Source organism: Rhinoderma darwinii, chromosome 1 (genome assembly GCF_050947455.1).
Source record: "Rhinoderma darwinii isolate aRhiDar2 chromosome 1, aRhiDar2.hap1, whole genome shotgun sequence".
Lineage (NCBI taxonomy): Eukaryota > Metazoa > Chordata > Amphibia > Anura > Rhinodermatidae > Rhinoderma > Rhinoderma darwinii.
In genome coordinates, this window is record NC_134687.1 from 279,421,444 (window position 1) to 279,443,138 (window position 21,695).

Genomic DNA, 21,695 nt, shown 5'->3' on the forward strand with positions numbered 1-21,695 from the left:
AACAATGCCCCACATGTGGTACTAAACGGCTGTTTGGAGACACGGCGTGGCTTAGAAGGGAAAGAGCGCTATTTGGCTTTTGGAGATCACATTGAGCAGGAATGGTTTGCGGCGGCCATGTCACATTTGCAAAGCCCCTGAGGGGACAAAACAATGAAAACGCCCAAAAAGTGACCCCATTTAGGAAACTACACCTCTTGAGGAATTCATTTAGGGGTCTAGTGAGCATTTTGACCCAACAGATGTTTCATAGAATTTATTAGAATTGGGCAGTGAAAATAAAAACAATCCTTTTTCTTCAATAAGACGTAGCTTTAGCTCAAATTTTTTCATTTTCGCAACAAATAAAAGGAAAAAAAAAGAACCCAACATTTGTAAAGCAATTTCTCCCGAGTACGGCAATGCCCCATATGTGGTCATAAACTGCTGTTTGGGCACACGGCAGGGCTCAGAAGGGAAGGACCGCCATTTGGAGTGCAGATGTTGCTGGATTGGTTTCTGGTACGCCAGTGGGCCCAAAACAGTGGAAACCCCCCAGAAGTGACCCAATTTTGGAAACTACACCCCTCAATGCATTTACCTAGGGGTGTAGTAAACATTTTAACCCTGCAGGTGATTGGCAGAAATTGGTGTGCACTCGATGTTGCAGAGTGAAAATGGGATTTTTTTCCGTAGATATGCCAATATGTGGTGCCCGGCTTGTGCCACCATAACAAGACAGCTCTCTAATTATTATGCTGGGTTTCCTGGTTTTAGAAACACCCTACATGTGGCCCTAATCTCTTGCCTGGACAGTCGACCAGGCTCAGGAGTGAAAGCGTACCATGTAAAATTGAGGCCTAATTTGGCGATTTACAAAGTATTGGTTCACAACTGCAGAGGCTCAGATGTGAAATAATAAAAATAAACCCGAGAAGTGACCCCATTATGGAAACTGCACCCCTCAAGGCATTTATTAAGGGGTGTAGTGAGCATTTTCACCCCACAGGTCTTTTCCATAAATGAATGCGCTGTGGATGGTGCAAATTCAAAATTTATATTTTTCCCTAGATATGCCATTCAGTGGCAAATATGTCGTGCCCAGCTTATGCCACCGGGGAGACACACCCCAAAAATTGCTAAAAGGGTTCTCCCGGGTAGGACGGTGCCATATATGTGGAAGGAAACTGCTGTTTGGGGACGCTGTAGGGTTCAGATGGGAGGAAATGCCATTTGGCTTTTGGAGCGTGGATTTTGCTTGGTAGTAGTTTTGTTTGGAGTCTTACTGGTGTTTCCGTTTATAATGTAGGGCATATGTAAGCCGGGCGGAGTATATAAGGGGCATAGTCAGGTGGTATAATAATAGGGTAAAAAAAATCAATAAAATGATCCAAAGATGTGTGTTACGCTGTGACACAATCCTTTCTGCACAGGCCGGTGTCGCACTGATAAATGGTGTAATTTCTTATCCCCCTTTTGGTCCACACTCCGCGCCTTTGTAGTTTGGGAAATTTTGCTGGGAAGTGTTGTCCTGGTATAATACGGACACCCTCGCTTACATCGGATATGTTTGGGCCCTCCCTTTCCCGGTTCCCTAATTTTAGGTTCTTGATAAATCGCCTCTTCAAACAGAAGAAATGTTACCCTCGTGCACAACTGCATATTTTTTTATTTCCTGACTTATTGGAGCCATAACTAATTTTATTTTTCATAGACGTAGCGGTATGAGGGCTGGTTTGTTGCGGGACGAGATGTAGTTATTATTGGTACCATTTTGGGGTACATGTGACTTTTTGATCACCTTTTATCCTATTTTTTGGGATGCCAGGTAAACAAAAAAACGCAATTCTGGCACAGCTTTTTTTAGACAGCGTTCACCATGCGTTATAAATGACATGTTAACTTTATTCTGCAGGTCCGTACGATTCCGGCGATACCTAATTTATAGCACTTTTTTATGTTTTACAACTTTTTGCACAATAAAATAACTTGTAAAAAGAATGTATTTTTTCTGTTGCGAAGTTGTGAGAACCATAACTTTTTAATTTTTTTGTCGACGGAGGTGTATGAGGGCTTGTTTTTTGCGGGACGAGCTATAGTTTTTATAGGTACCATTTTTGGATACGTGCGACTTTTTGATCACTTTTTATTCTAATATTTGTAGGGCAGTGACCAAAAAACAGAAACTCTGGTAACGTTTTTTTACGTTTTCTTTTTACGCTGTTCACCGCGTGCAATAAATAATATAATATTGATACCTCCGGTCGTTACGGTCGTGGCAATAGCAAATACATATGGTTTATTATTATTTTTCAATAATAAAGGACTTGATAAGAGTAAAAGGGGGATTGTGTTTTATTTGAAACTTTTATTGTTTTCAAACTTTTATTTTTTGCACTTTTTTTTTTACACTTTTTTTACACTTTTTCTCAAGTCCCACTAGGGGACTTGAAGGTCCAACGGTCAGATTTTTTTTTTCCTAATACATTGCACTACCTATGTAGTGCAATGTATTAGATCTGTCAGTCATTCACTGACAACAAGCCGATTAGGCTTCGCCTCCCGGCGGGGCCTAAATCGGCTTCTGTAATGGCAGAGCAGGAGACCATTGTGTCTCCTGTTGCCATAACAGCAGTCGCCAGTCCTGATTGCCTGTCAGGGCTAGCGATCTTCTAGTAACCGCTACGATACAGCAATCGCTTTCGATTGCTGCATCGAAGGGGTTAATGGCAGGGATCGGAGCTAGCTCTGGTTCCTGCCATTACAGGTGGATGTCAGCTGTACAGTACAGCTGACTTCCACCGCTGATGACGCCGGATCAGCTCCTGACCCGGCGCCATCTTGCCGGCAGCTACGGAAGCCGATGAGGCTCCGCCGCCGGGCGGATCTTGACCGGCTTCGGTGCTAGGCAGACCAGTATTAGGCCTCCGGTTGCCATTGCAGCCACCGGAACCCCGGCAATTTCATTGCTGGGGTTCCGATGAGCTGCAAACACCTTAAGTGCAGCGATCGTGTTTGAGCGCTGCACTTAAGGGGTTAATGGCGGGGATCGAAGCTAACTTCGGTCCCCGCCGTTACAGCCGGATGCCAGCTGTAAGATACAGCCGAGATCCGGTGATGAAGGCACCGGCTCAGCTTCTGAGCCCGTCCCAAACATACGGCGTATGGGTACGTCAAGAAGCGGGAAGTCAATGCTTTCCATGACGTACCTATACGGCAAATGTCGGGAAGGGGTTAAGGACACAGCCATTTTTATATTTTCGTTTTTCACTCCCCACCTTCCAAGAGCCATAACGTTTTATATTTCTCGGTCAATAGAGTGGTGTGAGAGCTTATATTTTACGGGAGGAGTTGTAGTTTCTATTTGTAGCATTTAGGCCACGTTCAGAAGTGGCAGAATTGCTGTTGAATTCCGCTGCGGACAGTCCACAGTGGAATTCTGCAGCAGCCGTATTTTTTCATTTCTTTTTTTTATTTTTCTGTGCATTGAGCGGTGTGAGGGCTTATTTTTTATTGGTACCATTTGCTGGTATATATGACTTTATGATCATTTATAAAAAAATTTTTTGGAGCTAAGGAGACCAAAAAAACAGCGATTTTGTCGGTTTACATTTTTTACAGTGTTCACCATGCGTGTTAAATAATGCTATGTGGTTTGTTCAGACTTTTACGGACGGAGCATATTGTTTACTTTTTTATTTTTGACATTACTTTAGAGGAAAAATGGGAGAAAGGGGATTTTTTTTTAACTTGCTCACATTTTTTTTTTTTTTCCACTACTAAAAACTTTTCACTTTTTTTTTTTTTACACATTTTATTAGTCCCCCTGGGGGACTTGATCCAGCGATAGTTGGACTGCTGGTACAACATACTGTAATACTAATGCATTATAGTAGATCGTCATTTTTACTGGCATCTGTCAAGACCTGTCTGAGGGCCGCCCCCTCTTTCACACCTCAGATGCTGCAGGTGCGATTGAGCGCAGCATTTGAGGGGTTAAACAGCCAGGAACGGCACGATCGCTGCTCCTGGCTGTTAGTCCTGGGTGTCGGCTGAAAAACACAGCAGACACTCGCAACATATGGAGCGCGCTCCATACTTCTCCCCCTGCACCAGGACGTACCGGTGGGTCCTGGTGCGTTAAGGTGTTATATTACAATGTATGTCCAATGATATAGCATGTTATAATATAGTAAACAAACCACAACAGTGCTTAACCCCTTAAGGACACGGCCAATTTTGGCCTTGAGGACAGAGCAATTTTTTTTACATTTCCCTCTTTGCATCCCGACGCTCATAACTTTTATTTTTTGTAAGACGTAGTTGTATGAGACTTCGTTTTTTGCGCGACGAGTTGTACTTTATGTAGGTACCATTTTTTGGTACAAATACATTATAGTTTAATTTCTATACATTTTTAATTCGATTAAAATGCAGAAAAAAAAGCAGTTGCGCAGCAGTTAATATTTTTGTTTTTACACCATACACAGATCATAACTAATGTTATACATTTGTTGTACAGGTTGTTACGGTCGTGGCGATACCAAATATGTCTATATTATTTCATGTTTTGGGACTTATATTTTAAAAAGTTTATTTATTATAAGAAATGTGTGTTTCTGTGTATTTTATTTATTTACCTACCATTATTTTTTTTTTACATTCATTTAACTTTTTTTTTTAATCCCATAAAGGGATTTATCATTTGGATTTTGAAACTGCAATGTACTGGCATAGATCTATATGCCAGTACATTAGCCTGTGTACTGATTGTACACAGGCAGTTGTTAGGACATACCTCAGTATGCCCTAACAACAGGAAATATGTTCAGACAGCCCTGGGGTCCTTCACTGGACCCTGGGCTGTCTGGCCATACGAGTTGTGGGCTTTGATCGTGTCACAGTTATTTTCTGTGACGCGATCAATGTGCAGTCCCCCGTCTTTGAACGCCGCGATCAGCTGTCATCGCGGCGTTCAAAGGGTCAACAGCGGAGAGAAGATGTTTCTCTTCTCTCCGCTGTCAGAGCGGGGCCGTGGCTGTGTATTACAGCCGTTGCCCCGCTCTCGGTCGCGCGAACAGACGCGCACAGGGACGGCTGTCACACAGGACGAGTATGCTCGTCCTAATGCGCGAAGTACCTGCCGCTCAGGACGAGCACACTCGTCCTGTGTCGGCAACCAGTTAAAATATGTTGGGATGCATCAAAAGAGGAATTAGATGCTTATGACCAGAAAATAGTTCTGCCTCTATACAAATCACTAGTCAGACTACACATGGAATATCGTGTACAATTTTGGGAACCAGTGTATAAAGAGTACAAGGCTGAACTAGAACAGGTGCAAAGATGGGCAACCAAGGGAATGGGTGGATTGCAGTACCAAGGTTCGTTATCAAACTTGGGGATATTCAATTAAAAAAAAAAAATAGACGGCTTAGGGGCGATCTAATTACAATGTTCAAATATATAACTGGGCAGTACAGAGATTTTTTTTTACACCTAGGACAAAGGAAGGTTTCACCACCATCACAGACGGGGATTCTTTACTGTGATGGTTGATTAGTTGAGTTATAGAGGGACCTAGATGTCTTTCTTGAAAAATATAATATTACAGTTTATGAGTGTTCGCTGCAGATGAGTCTTTCATCCAGGGATTTAATTTGATTGCCCTATTAGGAATTACCCCCCTAATTTGGGGCAAATGGAATCCGCCACTTAACCCTTTAATGACCAGCCTATTTTAAACCTTAATGACCAAGCTATTTTTTACGTTTTTCCATCATTCCAAGAGCTTTAACTTTTTTACTTTTATGTCGACATAGCTGTGTATAGGGTCTTGTTTTTTGCGGGACAAGTTGTATTTTTCAATAGCACCATTTTGGGGTACATAAAAGTTAATCAATAAATTCTATTAACTTTTTTCAGGGGGAGCAGGAACCAGAAATCTTGCCACTTTTTTGCATCCTAAAACTACACCGTTTACCGCGTGGTATAAATAACAATAACTTTATTCAGTGGGTTGTTGTGATTGCATAGTTTGTATAGATTTTGTATGTTTTACTACTTTTACACAGTAAAAACCCTTTTTTTTTTTCAAAATTATTTGTTTGTGTCTCCATATTCGAAATGCCATAAGTTTTTTTTATTTTTTCGCCGATGCGGTTGTATGACAGCTTTTTTTTTGCGGGAAGACTTGTAGTTTTTATTGGTACCATTTTGTAGTAGATGCGACTGATCACAGGATTCACAGAAAACAGCAATTTTTAGATTGGTTTTTATTTTATTTTTTTACGGCGTTCACTGTGCGGGTTAAATAATGCAAATAGCTTTATAGTCGTGGTCGTTACGGACGCGCCAATACCAAATATGTGTAACGGTTTTACTTTATTTCGTTTTTTAAATAGTAAAGCCTTTTGTAAGGGGAAAAAGTGGGGTTTTCAGTTTTTTTTTTAAACTTTTTTATTAACTTCATTAAACTTTTTTACTGGTCCCACTAGGGGACTTTAATATGCGATCATCCAATCACTATTATAATACACTGCAATACTTCTGTATTGCAGTGTATTAGTGCCTGTCAGTTTAAAACAGACAGGCATCTGCTAGGCCATGCCTCTGGCATGACCTAGCAGGCATACAGTACAGGCAGACCTGCGGGCCTTTATTAGGCCCCAGGCTGCCACCGGAGACACAGACACTCGCCGATCTTCTCGCTGGGTGTCAGTTGGATGAGAGGGAGCTCCCTCCCTCTCTCCAAAACAACTCAGATGTGGCGCTCGCTATTGAGCGCCGCATTTGAGGGGTTAAGCGGGTGAGATCGATACTTATATCGATCTCACCGTTCCGAGCAGGGATGCCCCCAGCTACCTCTGGCAGCTGAGAGCAGGGAGACGTAACGGCGTATGCATCAGAAAAAGCATATGCATCAGAATAAAGCCCATTAGTGGCTGCCGTAAAAAGGCGTATTGGCGGTCACTAACGGGTTAAGGGTTTCTTCTGGATCAACAAGTTAGGATTATAGGTTCGACGTGTTTTTTTTTCAGCCTTAAACTGAGAGTGTCTCATGAGAAAATGAACTATTGTTTAGGTCAATATATAGTAGGTGCGTCTCAAAAAGGTATCATCCGAAGTAGTATAGTACTTATTGTTAGATAGGCAATAGAGGTCATGCCCCAGAAGAAGATGAAAAGTGAACACTTGAGTCATCTTTCCCACGTAAAGTAGTATTTGGCGTGCTGCTATTTTTATTTTACATGTGTATTTATATTCCATGATCTTGTGAGCATAATAAATCTGTTTGCAGGGAATTTCCCTCTGCTTAATGAAATATGATGGTACAAGGCTAAATATTGGTGAGGTAACCTGTGGCAACCGTAATCCGAATTACGCTATGTGCCTTGCATGAAGCTATCTAAGATTGGAAGAGAAATAAGTGTGGGCTGTTACCACCTAACCTCATTATACATATTTTGAGCCGCGCAGGTCTGCAACTTTCCTTTATACGGTTGATGAGAAGCTACTAATAAAGGACCTTTAAGCTGTCCTCAGGGTAATAAGGAATATCTGAACTTTGACAGTATATATTGGTGATTAGTGGTCTGTCAAGTAGTTCAAAATGTTGTTTTCTTAGGTCTGTTTCTGGGAAAGCCAAGTAACAACGAATTTATCCTCCATGGGAGAAAGTTTCATTACTGTATACTTATGCCCAATTCATGTAGCAGCCATATCTTTTTTTTATGGGGGGTTTTAAGCACGTCTGTTCCTTCCTTCATGAACACCTTACTGGCAATAACACAGATATTAAAGCGACCCTCCGGTTCTGGGATAACATTTTAAGTATGGTAGTGTACATGAAGAAACGTTACCTGGTGCCCTCCAGTTGTGCCCCTTTGCCGTGGATCTGGCGTTTTAGGGTCCTCTCTGTGCGGTCCCAAAATGGATGCAGCACTTAAAAGACTATGAGCCAGAGACACTACCACTGTTCTCGGATTGGCCAAAGCTGCTCACTTGAGAAGTTCTGTCCAATCCATGACAGCAGGAGTATCTTAGCCTCAGTCTGAGAAGCGCTGTGGCTATTTTGAGACAAGAGGGGACCCTAAAACGGTGGATCCTCGGCCGAGGGGCACAACTGGAGGACACCAGATATCATTACACCATATACACCAACATATTAATAATTTTGTCCTGAGACAGGAGGGTCGCTTTAAGTCACATTACCAAGCTGCAACTAGAGAGTGAAACACCAGACACCAGATATTAATCATCCTCATCTGACCAATGACCCTTCTATTAGGGAAAGCAGCAAGCTGCTGCAAACAGTGTCTCTTGCTACATTTAAAGGCTTTGTACACCTTTGAAACTTTTTATTTTCTTTTTAATAAAAATGTGTTGTACACATTGTTTTTTATTAAAAATTTGTACAAAAAAAACCAAAAACACACAACTTTTTAACCCCTTCCCCCTGCTGGCATTCTGGGCCCTAATGTCCAAGCCATTTTTTAGATTTTTCCATTGTCACATTCGAAGAGCTGTAACTTTTTTATTTTTGCGTCGGCATAGCTGTATAAGGTCTTGTTTTTTGCGGGACGACTTGCAGTTTTTATTGGTACCATTTGAGAGTAGATGCGACTTTTTGATCACTTTCTATCAAATTTTTTTTAAGTCAGGATTAACAGAAAACAGCAATTTTTCCATTGTTTTTTATTTTATTTTTTACGGCGTTCACAGTGCGGGTTAAATAATGTAACAGCTTTATAGTCGGGGTCGTTACGGACGCGGCGATACCAAATATGTGTAACTTTTTTGCTTTATTGTAGTTTTTTTTAATAGTAAAGCATTTTGTAAGGGGAAAAGCTGGGTTTTTCATTTATTTTTTTTCACTTTTTTTTTAAATTAACTTTATTAAACTTTTTTTACTTTTTTACTAGTCTCACTAGGGGACTTCCCTATCCTCCGATCGCTATTATAATACACTGCAATACTTTTGTATTGCAGTGTATTACTGCCTGTCCGTTTAAAACGGACAGGCATCTGCTAGGTCATGCCTGCGGCATGATCTAGCAGGCATTCGCTGCAGGCAGACCTGGGGGTCTTTATTAGACCCCCGGCTGCCATAGAAGACACAGACACTCGGCGATTTTATCGCCGGGTGTCAGTGAGATGAGAGGGAGCTCCCTCCCTCTCCAAAACCATTCAGATGCGGTGCTCGCTATTGTGCACCGCATCTGAAGGGTTAAACAGGTGAGATCGATACTAATATCGATCTCACCCGGCAGAGCAGGGACGCTCCCAGCCCTCAGCTGCTTCTGGCAGCTGACAGCAGGGAGATTTCACGGCTCCCTGCTCCGTTTACTTTATTCTAATGCAGCGACGTAGTTTGGCGGCGCTCTAGAATAAAGCCCACTAATGACCGCCGTAAAAAGACGTATCGGCGGTCATTAAGGGGTTAAAAGGTGTACATAGCCTCTAATACAACAAGTCCATGTACTACATGGTCGCCTATTCACTTGAATAGGCAACATTTCCTCTGCAAATTAAAAAAAGCCTTTTCCCAATTGGACAACCACTATTAATAAAGCTACCAATACAGTGTGGTTAATTTCAAAACCTAACCACTTTATTTTGAGTAATGTAGGTTGGTCACAGGGGACAAGAGATTATCATACCTTTTCTACACGACTTGGCAAAACAACACTGGCCAGAGGGATACTGACTGGCAGTTTATTAGGTTGGACCGTGCTAAGTGGGATACTAATAGGCAAACTGGTGATGGTCTCAGGGTTAGGAGTAGAGCTGCGATCTCTGGACATCTGAAAAAGAAAATATACACGGTTAATACATAGGCAAGGTATCTGCCAGTCGACTGCCAAGTCTTTAAGAAAAAAAAAAATAAAAAAAAAAAAAAAAGCGAAGCCATGTACGTTAAAGAACAGATTACTAACCAAAAAGATTCATAATGGTAACCCACCTTATCAGTTGCTCTTTCTATTGAAGTCTGTCCAGCCTCAGGAGAGGAAGGGTGTGACTCCTGAGGACTTAGCTGAATGTCATTTAAGACTCCAGAACTGGAGGACAAAAAGCCATTTTCTTTCACCATTTCACTCCTAGATGAGATCATTACACAAAATTAATAAAGTATTTTAACGCCAAGAATGCATGTCATGCACAACGATTTTAAAATGATAACTCTGAATACCGGACTGGAGAGGTTTGTGGACAAAAAGGGGTTGTCCCAAGATTAAGAGGTTATCCTCTAACCACAGGATAGGCGATAACATGCTGATCAGTGGGGGTCCCGCACAACCGAATGAATGGAATGGCAGGTCACGCATGCGCCCTGCTTCTCCATTAATTTTCTATGGCACTGCCGGAGATAGCCAAGCACTGTACTCTGTGCTATCTCAGGAAGTCCCATAGACTTAGGCACATGCTGCTCTATTCACTCAGAGAGGAAAAAAGGACCACCGTTCTAATGATCGGTGGGGATACCAAAAGTCGGACCCCACCGATCAACACGTTATCACCTATCCTGGGGATAACATCTTGGTACAACCTCTTTCATTTTATAAGCTGAAGAACATCCATAATAAAACGCTCACCTGTGTGTGATGTCAGAGCCTCTGGAATTAGGAACAGGATCTTGATTAAGATGGCGCCTCATAGCAATTTTGGCAGGCGAGTAGCGTGTGTAGTCTGGTTGAGACTGGCCAGTTCTTTCTCCCTTGTGCCGTGATGCATGCATATCATTGTGATCTACACGGGACGGTGTGTTTTCTTTAGAGCAAGGTCTACTCCCTCCATCACGAAATGAATTGTACAGTTCATAATGAGACGCATGACCATTAATGAAGGGTTCAGGGCTCATGCCATTGATGTTGGATGATTGAGCAGGGTGCAAACGTGTTTGTGATCCCTCTGGTGGGTATCGAGCAACAAAACCTCCCCTAGAGCGACTGTTACTTGGTGGCGGATCCTCTGACATAGTGGTCGACTTCAGCTGAAGCAACTCATGTTGCCTTTGAAATTTCTCAAGCTCTACTATGCTAATCTAAAACAAAGAATGGGTAAAGAGTTAGGCATATGGATTTGTCAGCTCTTAACTATTTGAATAGTCTTGTATGTAAATCGTAACAAAAATACATATTTGAAATTTTGCAAGCTGAAGCCATTTGGTTGATAGGGTAGAGCAGGTGCAAGGAAATCAAATTACCTGCACAAGTTCACATTACGCTACAGGGCAACTTCGGGTGCCGGCATTTCAAGTAATGAAAGTGAATGTAGTTGTGTTGCGACTCGCAACAGTTTTAAGAAATCCAAACCTGCAGACTGTCGTGTGGCGGTAACATAACTTTTTTCGCTTGCGATTCAGGCAGCGCGACAACGTGATTATGAACTGTGTCGCGTTCAAAGCCGCCATGTAGCCCTAGCCTAAAGGGCGTGTTTACATCGGGCGGATAGGAGTTACATATGGGTTTTGCGGCAGATGTCACTTGTCATTGCAAAATAATGAGCAAAGTCCGAATTCTATGCAGATTTTTTCTGCTGCGTGTATTGCATTGTAAATTATCGCTGATTTTTCTGCACCGAAAATCCTCAACAACTTCACCAAGTCTGAACTCACACTAAAGGTTAAGTTCACATGGAGTTTTTTTTTGCAGGCAGAAACATAGGACATGTTGCTTCTTTTTCCCGCAAGACTGTTTTTCCGCTCGTGGGAAAAAAACGTCCCCGCCTCCCATTGAAATCAATGGGAGTCATTTTCGTCCGTTTTTTGGCACGTTTTCTGATGCAGTTTCCGCATTGAAAAAAAAACAGTGTGAAGTGGCCCTTAAAATCCAATTCATAGCTAAAGTTCTAGAATAAGAAAAACTAAAACAAGGAATTGTGTATGGACCTATAAAGTACTACGTGCTGCCTCTGAGAACTAAATTTACAGAACACCGCCTATCATACATGGTATGGTGCCTGTATTTGTAGACAATGGCTAAAGGGCAGCAGCAAATTTGATCCATAACTCAGAACTTTTTATGCATTTTTCAGCTTCAGTCATTGTACTTGTTAGAAGCGGATAAAAGGGATTAGTATTTAAAATGTTAAGAAATATGTAAAGTGCAGGAAAACATCCGTTCTGAAATGACTATCTTAACTTAACTCTCACCTGTAACTCCAAACAGTGCTTTTGCTTTTCTGAAATCTGATTCTTCAATGCCAATTTTTCCTTCATCAGATTCTCCAGGGACAGTGTATTCCAATCCAGCTTTAACTCTTCACAACGAGCTTTCAGCTTTAAATATTACAAAGCACAGGAGAAATTGTGACGAATACAAGAAATAAGGTATACAACCTAAAAAGCAGAACAGCAAGTCATAATAGGCCAAACATTAAAGACCAAGAATCATCGGGAACACGAGATGACTGGCATCTATCAGCTGTGATCAACCAATGTCTGATTCATCGTGGGTAAGGGTGTCATTAGAGTAACACCAAAGGGCCCATATTTTGTAAAAATGTTGGGGTCATTTCGACATTATAAATAACCTTCTCAAATGGAAGTATGTTAAAAATGTGTAACCAAAAATACTTCGTAAAGAAGGAGGAATCCACCCGGCGTATGGTAATAGCCCTAAAGATAAATTCCCTGTGTAAGGAAATAGCCATAAAGAGAGATTCCATAATAAAGACTTCACTGTTCTCCAAATAGCGCAGTACACACAGCTTACGGCTAAACGGTATAGGGGCTCCCAGAAAATAACTAACAACCCCTACTATGTCAGTCCAGAAAGATACAACTGGGGGTAGGACCATATGAGGTGCCAGAAGACAGCTCCCTCCTTTGCACAGCGGTGACAAATGGGGGATGGAATAATGTTCAGTCCAACGAAAGGGCAGTGGGGTTAGATAAACTTGGTGGGTGATATACAGCAGGGTCAGCTGAGGGGCTGCAGGGAATATTAATAAATAAGATGGAATGCGTTACAACCACTTACCCTGGGAAGTAGGTGGGTGCAATTTAACAAAAAAAACAAAAAAAAACAACCCAAAAGCAACTCCTGGGATAATCAGACAACTGTGCCTTTAAGGCATGTCTCATTTGGAGGAACCAGTAAAATGCGTAATGCAGAACGCCATATTTATCACGACGATGGTCAAATGACAAGTCATGAGTTATCAATGAAATGTGCCATCCATAAAACCCCTTTGTTGCACCAAAGCTTCCAACCCTTTAGAAATGTAAGTTCTGGCAATAAAGTGTAGGTGGTTTGAAGATTCAAACCCCCTCCTTCTCCTGGCACTAGCCAGGATAAGGGAGGGGGGATTGTGTGAGGACACTAGAGCGAGTGTATCTACCCCAAATTTGCAGCATAAAGCAATGAGGTTGTTTTACCACATTGACCATGCTGCAATTTTGGGAACTGCTCCCTCTAGTGGCCAGCACATGGAAATGTTATAAATTAGAATCTAATTTATAATATCTCCTTACTTGTGAAAAAATTAAAAAAATGTTTAATCACTTAAATAATATTTAACAAAAAAAAAAAAAAATTCTAGCGACACATTTTAACCCTTTAGGCGTTTCACAGGAATTAAAGCAAGGTAGAGGTGAAATTTACAAATGTTATTTTTTTGCCGAAATTCATTTCTAATACATTTTTTTTTGGAACACAGAAGGTTTTACCAGAGAAATGCAACTCAATATTTTATTGCCCAGATTCTGCAGTTTTTAGAAATATCCCACATGTGGCCTTAATGTGATAATGGACTGAAGCACCAGCCTCAGAAGCAAAGGAGCACCTAGGGGATTTTGGGCCTCCTTTTTTTTTTTAGAATATATTTTAGGCACCTTGTCAGGTTTGAAGAGGTCTTGTGGTGCCAAAACAGTGGAAACACCCCAAAAGTTACCTCATTTTGGAAACTACACCCCTCAAGGAATTTATCTAGGTGTATAGTTAGCATTTTGACCGCACAGGTTTTTCGCTGAATTTATCAGAATTAGTCTGTAAAAATGCACCCCAACATATGTAAAGCAATGTCTCCCGATTACGGCAATATCCCATATGTGGTAATAAACTGCTGATTGGACCCACAGCAGGGCTCAGAAGGGAAGGAGCGCCATTTGGATTATGGAGCACAGATTTTGCTGGATTGGTTTTCGGTTCCATGTCGCGTTTGCAACGCCCTGGAGACACCAAAACAGGGGAAACCCTCCAAAAGTGACCCCATTTTGGAAACTACACCTATCAAGGAATTTATCTAGGGGTATAGTTAGCATTTTGACCACACAGGTTTTTTGCAGAATTTAGTGGAATTAGGCAGTGAAAATGAAAATCAACATTTTTTTCAGAAAAAGCATAGAAATTTTCAATTTTTACAAGGAATAAAGGAAAAAAGAACCACAACATTTGTAAAGCATTTTCTCCTGATTACGGCAATAAATCGTAATAAACTGCTGATTGGACCCATGGCAGCGCTCAGAAGGGAAGTAGCGCCATTTGGATTTTGGAGCACGGATTTTGCTGGATTGTTTTTCGGTGCCATGCCGCCTTTGCAACGCCCTGCGGGGACCAAAACAGTGGAAGCCCCCCAAGTTACCCCATTTTGGAAACACCCCTCAAGGAATTTTTCTAGGGGTTTACTGAGCATTTAGACTCCACGGGTCTTTTGCAGAATTTATTAGAATTAGGCGGAGAAGATTAATATCACAATTTTTTTTCCACTAAAATGTGGAATTTTCTCATTTTCACAAGGGATAAAGGAGAAATAAACAACCAATTTTTGTAAAGCAATTTCTCCCGGGTACGGAAATACCCCACATGTGGTCATACATTTTTTTCATTAGAAATTAATTAACCCTTTCAGGACTGATGCATTTTTTGCTTTCTTATTTTCGTTTTTCACTACCCGCCTTCCAAGAGCCATAACTTTTTTCTTTGTCCGTCAGTAGAGTGGTGTGAGAGCTTATTTCTTGCGGGAGGAGTTGTAGTTTCTATTGATACCATTTAAAGTGCCATAAAAAGTACTGGGAAACTGAAAAAAAAGAGGAAAATATAGGAAAAAAATCTGATTCAATTTTTTGGGGTTTTCGTTTTTACAGCTTTCGCCGTGCGGTAAAAACTAAAACTACAGCGATTTTGGTGGTTTCAATTATTTAAGTTTTTTACGGTGTTCACCGTGCGAGTTAAATAATGGTATATTGTAATAGTTCGGCCTTTTACGGACGTAGCGATAAATTGTTTATTTTTTTACATTACTTTTGAAGAAAAATGGGAAAAGGTTTATTTTTTTTAACTTTAAACTTTTTTCTTTCTCACTACTAACAACTTTAATTCTTCTACACATTTTATTAGTCCCCTTAGGGGACTTGTACCAGCGTTCATTGGATCGTGGGTACAATATGCTGCAATACTAATGTATTGTAGTGTATTGTTATTTTTACAGACTCCTGTTACAGCGCGATCGCTGTTCCTGTCCGTTAGTCCCGGGTGTCAGCTGTAAAACACAGCAGACACCCGCAGCGTATGGAGCGGGCTCAGCACGTGAGCCCGCTCCATACATGAACCCCCGCACCATGACGTGCTATTAAGTCATAAGTGCGCAAAGGGGTTAATGCACAGCGGATGGAGTGAATATTGCGATTTTCCACTGATATGCCATTTTAGTGCATATGTCGTGCCCAGTTTGTGCCCCTGAAGACAAATACCTCATCAAGCGTTAAGCGGGTTCTCCCGGGTATGGCGATGCCATATATGTGGGCACAAACTGCTGTTTGGGCACGCTGCAGGGCTCAGAAGGGAGGGACGCCATTTTGCTTTTGGAGCGCAGATTTTGCTTGGTAGTTTTTCTGTTTTGGGTTTCGCTGGAATTTCAGTTTATAATGTGGGGGCGTATGTAATCTGTGCGGGGTACATCAGGGTATAATAAGAGGGTATAAAAATGCGGTAAATAAATAATAATTCATAGATGTGTGGCCGGTGTCGCACTGATAAATGCGCTTTTAGAAACACTGCACATTTTGCATCGCCATATTCTGAGAGCCAGAACTTCTTTCTTTTTTCACCACCGGAGCTGCGGTTCGGCTTATTTGTTGCGAGACAATCTGTACTTTTCATTGGTACCATTTTGGGGTACATGCGATTTTTTTGATCACTTTTTATTAAATTTTTTTGCAAGCCGGGTGACCAAAAACAAGCAATTCTGACAATGTTTTTTGTTTATTTTTTAGCGGCGTTCACCGTGCACTATAAATGACCATTATATTTTATTCTGCGGGTCGGTACGATTATGGCGATACCATATGTATATAGGGTTTTATGTTTTGCAGCGTTTGCGCAATAAAATCACTTTTTTATAAAATAATTTATTTTCTGTGTCACTATATTCTGAGAGCCGTAACTTTTTTATTTTTCAGTCAGGAAAGCTGTGTAAGGGCTTGTTTTTTGCGGGAAGGGTTGTAGTTTTTATCGTTATTATTTTCGGGTACATGCGACTTTTTGATCACTTTTTATTCTCTATTTTGGGAGGGGTGGTGACCAAAAAATAGCGATTCTGGTGTAGTTTTTATTGATTTTTTTGCGGTGTTCACCGTGCGGGAAAAATAACATTATAGTTTTATAGTTGGTGATACCAAATGTGTACTTTTTTTTTTAACATGTTCATTTTTTTCCTATAATGAAAGACTTCTTATAGGGAAAAAATGCAGTGTTTGTTTATATAACATAACTTTTATTTTTAAACTTTTTTTTAAAACATTTTTATTCTTTTTTTTACTTTTTTCACTTGTCCCACTAGTGCACACATAGACTTGCACCTCTGATCGCTGCTGGAACACATTACACTACACACGTAGTGTAATGTACTCTAACTGTCATTGACAGTCACAGTGACAGTCACACTGACAGGAAGCCTCGGAGGACCGGCCGGAGGCTGTTCCTCCGAGGCTTCCGTACACGGCAACCCGGAGGTCATTGTCTGACCTCCGATTGCCGTGACAAGCATCGGTAGCCCCCACGATCACTTCGTGGGGGCTGCCGATGTGCTTCAAACCCATTAAATGCGGTGACGGCAATCCGTCGCCTCATTTATGGGGTTAATTGCCTAAATCAGCGGCGATGGTCCGCTGACCGGCAAGGCTGGAGTGTCAGCTGTCGGGGACAGCTGACCTCCCGGTTCCCGGACAATGTTCATTAGGACAGTGTGCACCGGGAACTACTCCGCAATAGTACGGGAACTAACCCCTCCGCAGGACGTACTATTGCGGAGCAGCACGTGAAGAGAGGGTTTATTATGGAGGTGGGGGATATTATATTGGGTAAATTCAGAAGCAGACCGTGTAATTTCAATAAATAAGTATTGAAACAAGAGGCCACAGCGAGGGGATAGCCTCTAGAAGCAATTTGTCCTAATTGATAAGGAGGCCTAAAAAGAAGCCAAACTCATCAATGACTGATTGTAATAAAGGACCTGCATCCTGTAAGAACAGGATAAGGTCATCGGATTATAGCGATAACTTGGATTCAATGACGTTGAATATCAGTCTGTGCATCGTAAAGGGTAAAACTAAGTCGTATGGTCAGGGCCTCCAATGCTACAACAAATAGGGTGGGAGAGAGGGCAAATAAGAGGATAAATGTCCATGGGTCATTATACAAGCCTCAGGGGATGCACAGAGCAACTTAACCAACTTGTGGAAATTATGGCCAAATTCACAGATAAAATGCCACTCCCGAGAACCAAAAGGCATTGGCTGTGAACAATGAGGCCAAGACCCAGTCTCTTGCCTGGTCATGACAGACAGAAATTTATGTATGAGAACCGGCCTGGTCCGGATCTATAATGGACAATAAGACCAGACGGAGTGCCAAAACTTTAGCCAATATCTTAGACTCGCAGTTAAGCAGCGAAATAGGCCTGTAAGAGCCACATGAGGTCGGGTGCTTCCCTAGCTTCAGCAAAACAATTGCAGAGGCCTCATACCGTGAGTGGGCAAAGCGTCTTCGGCGAAACTTGCATTATACATGGTCAAAAATTAGGGAATTTATCACAATACTTTTATGTATATATCCACAGGGAGCCCATCTTGACTGGGGGCTTTCCCAGCTGAGAAGGCAGCTATAGCAGAAGAGATTTCAGTTAAAGTAATTTAGCCTCCAACAGGTCTATCAGCTCATAGGTGAGCTTCGGGAAATAAATATCTTGGTGGTGGTAGGAGACAATTTCCCCACCAGTTTTAGTTAACGGGGATGTATATAAAAGAACAAGTGAAAGGCGTTGAAGCTCGGCTGTTTCCCTAACTCCTGACCACCTAACCAGGAAGTGTCCGGGAAGCAGCGTGAGCCAAGTAAAGTAGAACGGGGTTTAGGGGGCTCCATTCTAGAGATGGGTTCGGGTCCCAAAATGTAGGACCCGCATTCATTGGACATTTATGGCATATCCTGTGGATATGCCATAAATGTCCAAGATTGGGAAAAACTTTTTTTTTTTGGTTTTCTTTTTGTAAATGTCAGAATGTTTGGTGCAACTTTCTAATTACTTTTTATAAAAAATTATTTTTACTTTGAGATACAGCTGGCAGATCATCTTTAAGAGGTATAAGCAGCATAGGTAGGACTGTTTGTGTTGTTTTTTTTTTTTTAACTGTGCAGAAGTAGAGATGTCAGCCACATGGAGGTTGAGGGCAGCCACCGTAGGTCACAGCTCCCAGAGCTTGGCTAAGCACACTGAGCGTGACCCAGTGTATATTATACTACTCTTTTCAAATTCATTCCAATTCCTCTTCACCAAAAAGCTGGATAATCTTGACCTAGTTGTAGATTTTAATGCTGAATTCTCACCCCATCTGGATCGCACCTCGACTGCACGACATGACACCAGAGCCTCGTGAAAATAGATTACTATGATGCAACAACTTTCCCTCTGCGACCCCTGGTGCTTGCTTCATACAACTGAATGAGCCTATACTTTTCCCAAGTACACAACACCTGCATAGACTATTTACTACTTGAAGGCTCATTGTTTCATAAGATATACCGCTCCAGTATGGAGTCTATAACCATCTCCAATCAAGTATCCTGCACATCCAAACATATGTTGCAAAAATAGAAACTTATCCACAATATGAGCAAATGGTTATAACATAATGAGACCAGCGTACTGACCCAGAAATGTATAAAGGTGACGTCCTCCCACCTCACCCTCCGACGCACGTTTCGCATTAGCTTCTTCTAAGCGTTTCCTGCATGTGATGTCCACCTGCCTCTTTAGGTAAACTTTTTATCTAGTCTTGTGCGTTTATATCTTTTTATTGTGGGCTTTGTGAGCTAGAATTATAATAAAGATTTTTGTATTTTCACTAATATATGCGGCTTTTGGCTTATTGTTGATACCTTCCTATTGGTATACAAACATAGAACTTAGTAGACCTTTTTGAGCAAAAATACGATCTTGAAGGTTCCCCACCCCTCTTTTCAACATCTGGCCACAATCACTGGAGACATCCATAACACATCTACTCATTCACAATTGTACACTGAATGGCCCCATTCCTCAGGAACTACCTTTCATACCAATTGGAGCAGTTTATCGTATTCTAGGGTCAGTCAATCACAGGTGACCAGACTCCTCGCCCTCCTACTCCACACGGTCTACCAATAGGGAAAAATTGGTGCTTTTCCATAAACTTACCCCTAAAACATATCTCTAAGCCTAACCAGGACCTCACGGATGTTGGGGCACATCACTCAACATCCCTCCGGAATGTGGATTTTAGCACACCGATTCCAGAGGTCCTTTCCAAGGCCCCTGACGCCCTCCAAGTTGGGTTTTGTAAGGCGGAGACATTCAGTAAAAGGCGTGCGCTCCGCAGTAGAAGAGTCAGTCCTCGCTAAACAACTAAAGCATCCTATGCTGATGCTTCTCAGCCTCGACGTGGAGAAAGCAGTTGACCGTCTCCTGGCATTTTCTAAACACAACACGCTGCGTTAGAAATTGTTGAGATGTTCCTACAATTTCTTAATCTCACACAGACCCAAGTCCAAACCACACTTCTCAATAACAATCTCAACTCACCACCAATACCCCTGAATAGGGAGATGCCCCATAGGGAAAGGCGCCAGGCAGGGCTGCCCCCTTTCTCCACTCCTCTAATCTTGCATTAGACCCACTATTAAGGCACCTACATACGTGTGAGGGCTTGTTTTGGCACAGATGAATTGAGCCATACCACATTAACAAATTTACTTCTCATTTCCCTCTCTCAACATACCCTGGAACCTCTCCTACACGAGATAGAAACGGCGGGAATTACAATGGGCTTTTTCATAAACATTCACAAAATCAGAAACTTTTCTATTAATGGGCCCTCCACAATTACATGGTCTTGGAACTTCTCCCTTAAACGACTGGAAAACACCCTGGCCTACCTCTGTGTCCAAATCACACACCACTTGCAGATTGTACTCCATCAATATTAAACTATTTCTAGCAACAGTGCAGACAGATATAGGTATTTGTAGAGGCTTCGCTCTCATTCTTGGGGAGATCAAATCTCATTTAAATTAAAAAAAACTTTATATATATTTCAATCCCTTCTCATCTACCTGCATCCCAAAAACTAGAAAAAAACAACTGTCTTTTCCACAAATTCATTTGGCAGGGCAGAAGGCCCAGAATTGGTTTTCACATACTCCAACATCAAATACACAATGTTGAAGTATACTTCCCGTACATTAGGCTATACAATACCACAGCTAATGCCAGAATCATCCATGATTGATTAAAAACTCCTCTAACTATGCACCCTCCACAACAGAGATCGCTCAGCTCCCCCCAGCCCTCATTAGTTCGCTACATCACTCATACATCGCTCTACCCGCCTACAGTTTAGCATAGAGAGCTAGGCTGTTTTATGGAAACAACGTAGCTTGTTGTGCTATGCGCTTCCCGCATCTCCCATTAACTGCTTTGGGAGTTACGGCAACAGTGTAGCTCAGCGACACCACCTTCTCCACCTGGATGCAGCGGCAGCCTCACCAGTCGTAAACCGTGTCAGCGGACCACCGTTCTTGAGATTGGTACGGGTCCAGAGGTAGGACCCACATCTATCAGACGACATTTACATCATATCTCATTTGGATATGCCATAAATGTCTGTCATGAGAGAACCCCTTTAAGCATTTCTTCAAAGTGTGGAGACCGATTAGTAAAATTCTTTCTGCCAACATTAAATCAAGAATCTATGAACGCTTTCAAAACTACCAAATGATACCTAGAACCATAGCGAATAGTCATCCCATGTGATTTCGGAATCTCAACAACTCTCTACCAACGGTTTAGAGTGTCTCGTTGGCGGTGGTCTTACTCTGCACTTCCTCATATCTCCCTTTCCACCGCACTAGTATAAGCCTTTTTGCAACAAATCATGAGAACTCCATTTTCTGGATCGTTAATAAAATTAGTTTCAAGAGTCTATGGCTTATTCGATACCCAATTGGAAGGGTTATGCCTCCCTTCCCAGTTTAAAGAGGCTCTGTCACCAGATTTTGCAGCCCCTATCTGCTATTGCAGCAGATAGGCGCTGCAATGTAGATTACAGTAACGTTTTTATTTTTAAAAAACAAGCATTTTTGGCCAAGTTATGACCATTTTTGTATTTATGCAAATGAGGCTTGCAAAAGTCCAAGTGGGTGCGTTTAAAAGTAAAAGTCCAAGTGGGCGTGTATTATGTG

At 41.7% G+C, this 21,695-nt stretch overlaps 1 protein-coding gene across 1 annotated transcript in view; it reads right to left on the bottom strand.

The window, feature by feature from the left end:
• Positions 1 to 21,695, bottom strand: part of DOT1L (DOT1 like histone lysine methyltransferase) — a 218,476-nt gene that overhangs the window by 21,750 nt on the left and 175,031 nt on the right. Inside the window, exons 19-22 of the mRNA XM_075864436.1 lie at positions 12,134 to 12,259; positions 10,575 to 11,023; positions 9,944 to 10,079; positions 9,642 to 9,785 (exon numbers count right to left, since the gene is read on the bottom strand). Of these exons, the coding sequence (XP_075720551.1) occupies positions 9,642 to 9,785; positions 9,944 to 10,079; positions 10,575 to 11,023; positions 12,134 to 12,259 (855 nt within the window). The remainder of the gene's footprint in view (positions 1 to 9,641; positions 9,786 to 9,943; positions 10,080 to 10,574; positions 11,024 to 12,133; positions 12,260 to 21,695) is intronic.